Consider the following 1,265-nt stretch of genomic DNA (forward strand, 5'->3'; position numbering starts at 1 on the left):
GCGCCCACGGACGGGCACCCCACGGACGGGCACCCCACGGACGGGCACCCCACCGAAGGGCACCCACAGACACCCGCAGACAGGCACTCGTGGATGGGCACCCCCCGGATGAGCATTCCGTGGACGGCGCCTGGAGATGTGCCCCTACGGATGGGCACCCGCAGATGGGTACTTGTGGGTGGGCACCCCACGGAGGGGCACCCTGCAGACGGGCCCCGGGCTGGTGGGGCAGCCGGGCTGGCCCCACGGTGTGGCACCCTGGCCGGGTAGGCGGACCCCTGCTAGGGTCCTCAGCCCCTGCTAGGGCTCTCAGCACCCCACAGCGCATCTGATCCCGGCACCCGGCTCCTTGCCCCRAGCTGCATCTCGGGGCTGGGCTCCGCACTGGCTCTACAGCATCTCGGGGCAGGGGGCGGACACTCCCCCCGCGGGCGTCCACCATCGAGCGGGAGACGGGGTGGCTGGAGGTGACGAAGCYGCTGGACGGGGAGGAGATCGACAGATACATCGTGAGTTGGGTGCCAGGGCGGGCCAGGGCGGGACRCAGCCCCGGTCCCGGTCCCGGCTCTGACCACGCGCCTTGCAGCTCTTCYCCCACGCYGTGYCRGCCAGCGGGCAGCCCGYGGAGGACCCCATGGAGATCATCATYMCAGCGACCGACCAGRACRACAACCGGCCCGCGTTCGCCCAGGAGGCTTTCCGCGGCTCCGTGCCGGAGGGTCTGTGCCGGGTCAGCGGTGCCAGGAGCGGGGAGGGCGTGCGGCAGCGGCCAGGGTGCGCTCAGCTCCACCTGCTCCCAGGCACCTCCACGATGCAGGTGCTGGCCACCGACGCGGACAACCTYGCCAACGGCGTCCTGACCTGCTCCGTCCCGCGCCAGACGCCGGCCTGGCCACAGCCCTGCACGTTCGCCATCGACAGGAGCACCAGGGCGATCTCCGCGGCGGCGCCGCGGCTGGAGGCGGTGGTGAGCCTTCTCCTCGCGCCCTTTGCTGTCTCCACCCGGCCACGTGGCCCGCGGAGCGGCACCTTCGCCCGTCGCGGGGCGCTCGGCCACCCAGGCTCGCGCGAAGCCGCCCCTCGCTGCGGGTGGTCCCTGAGTGCACCCTGGAGGTCCGGGCTGCCGACCTCAGCGGAGACGGGCTCGAGGCCACTGCCGCTGCTGTCGTCCAGGTGCACGTGAGGCCCGGAAGCGCTGGTGCCGTCCCGCCGCCTGCGCCCGCCCTTGCTCCTTACTGCGCGCTAACCGCCCGCGCCCCCCGGCC

General features: G+C 73.4%; 1 protein-coding gene across 1 annotated transcript in view; it reads left to right on the forward strand.

The window, feature by feature from the left end:
* The first annotated feature begins 93 nt into the window (after window positions 1-93).
* LOC146595449 (uncharacterized) overlaps window positions 94-1,265 on the forward strand; it is a 3,493-nt gene continuing 2,321 nt past the window's right edge. Inside the window, 4 exon segments of the mRNA XM_085305756.1 lie at window positions 94-168; window positions 305-435; window positions 437-509; window positions 587-1,181. Coding sequence (XP_085161882.1) covers window positions 94-168; window positions 305-435; window positions 437-509; window positions 587-1,181 — 874 coding nt within the window.

Source organism: Rhea americana, unplaced genomic scaffold, assembly GCF_003343005.1.
Source record: "Rhea americana isolate MKP2758 unplaced genomic scaffold, rheAme1 scaffold_226, whole genome shotgun sequence".
Classification (NCBI taxonomy): Eukaryota; Metazoa; Chordata; class Aves; order Rheiformes; family Rheidae; genus Rhea; species Rhea americana.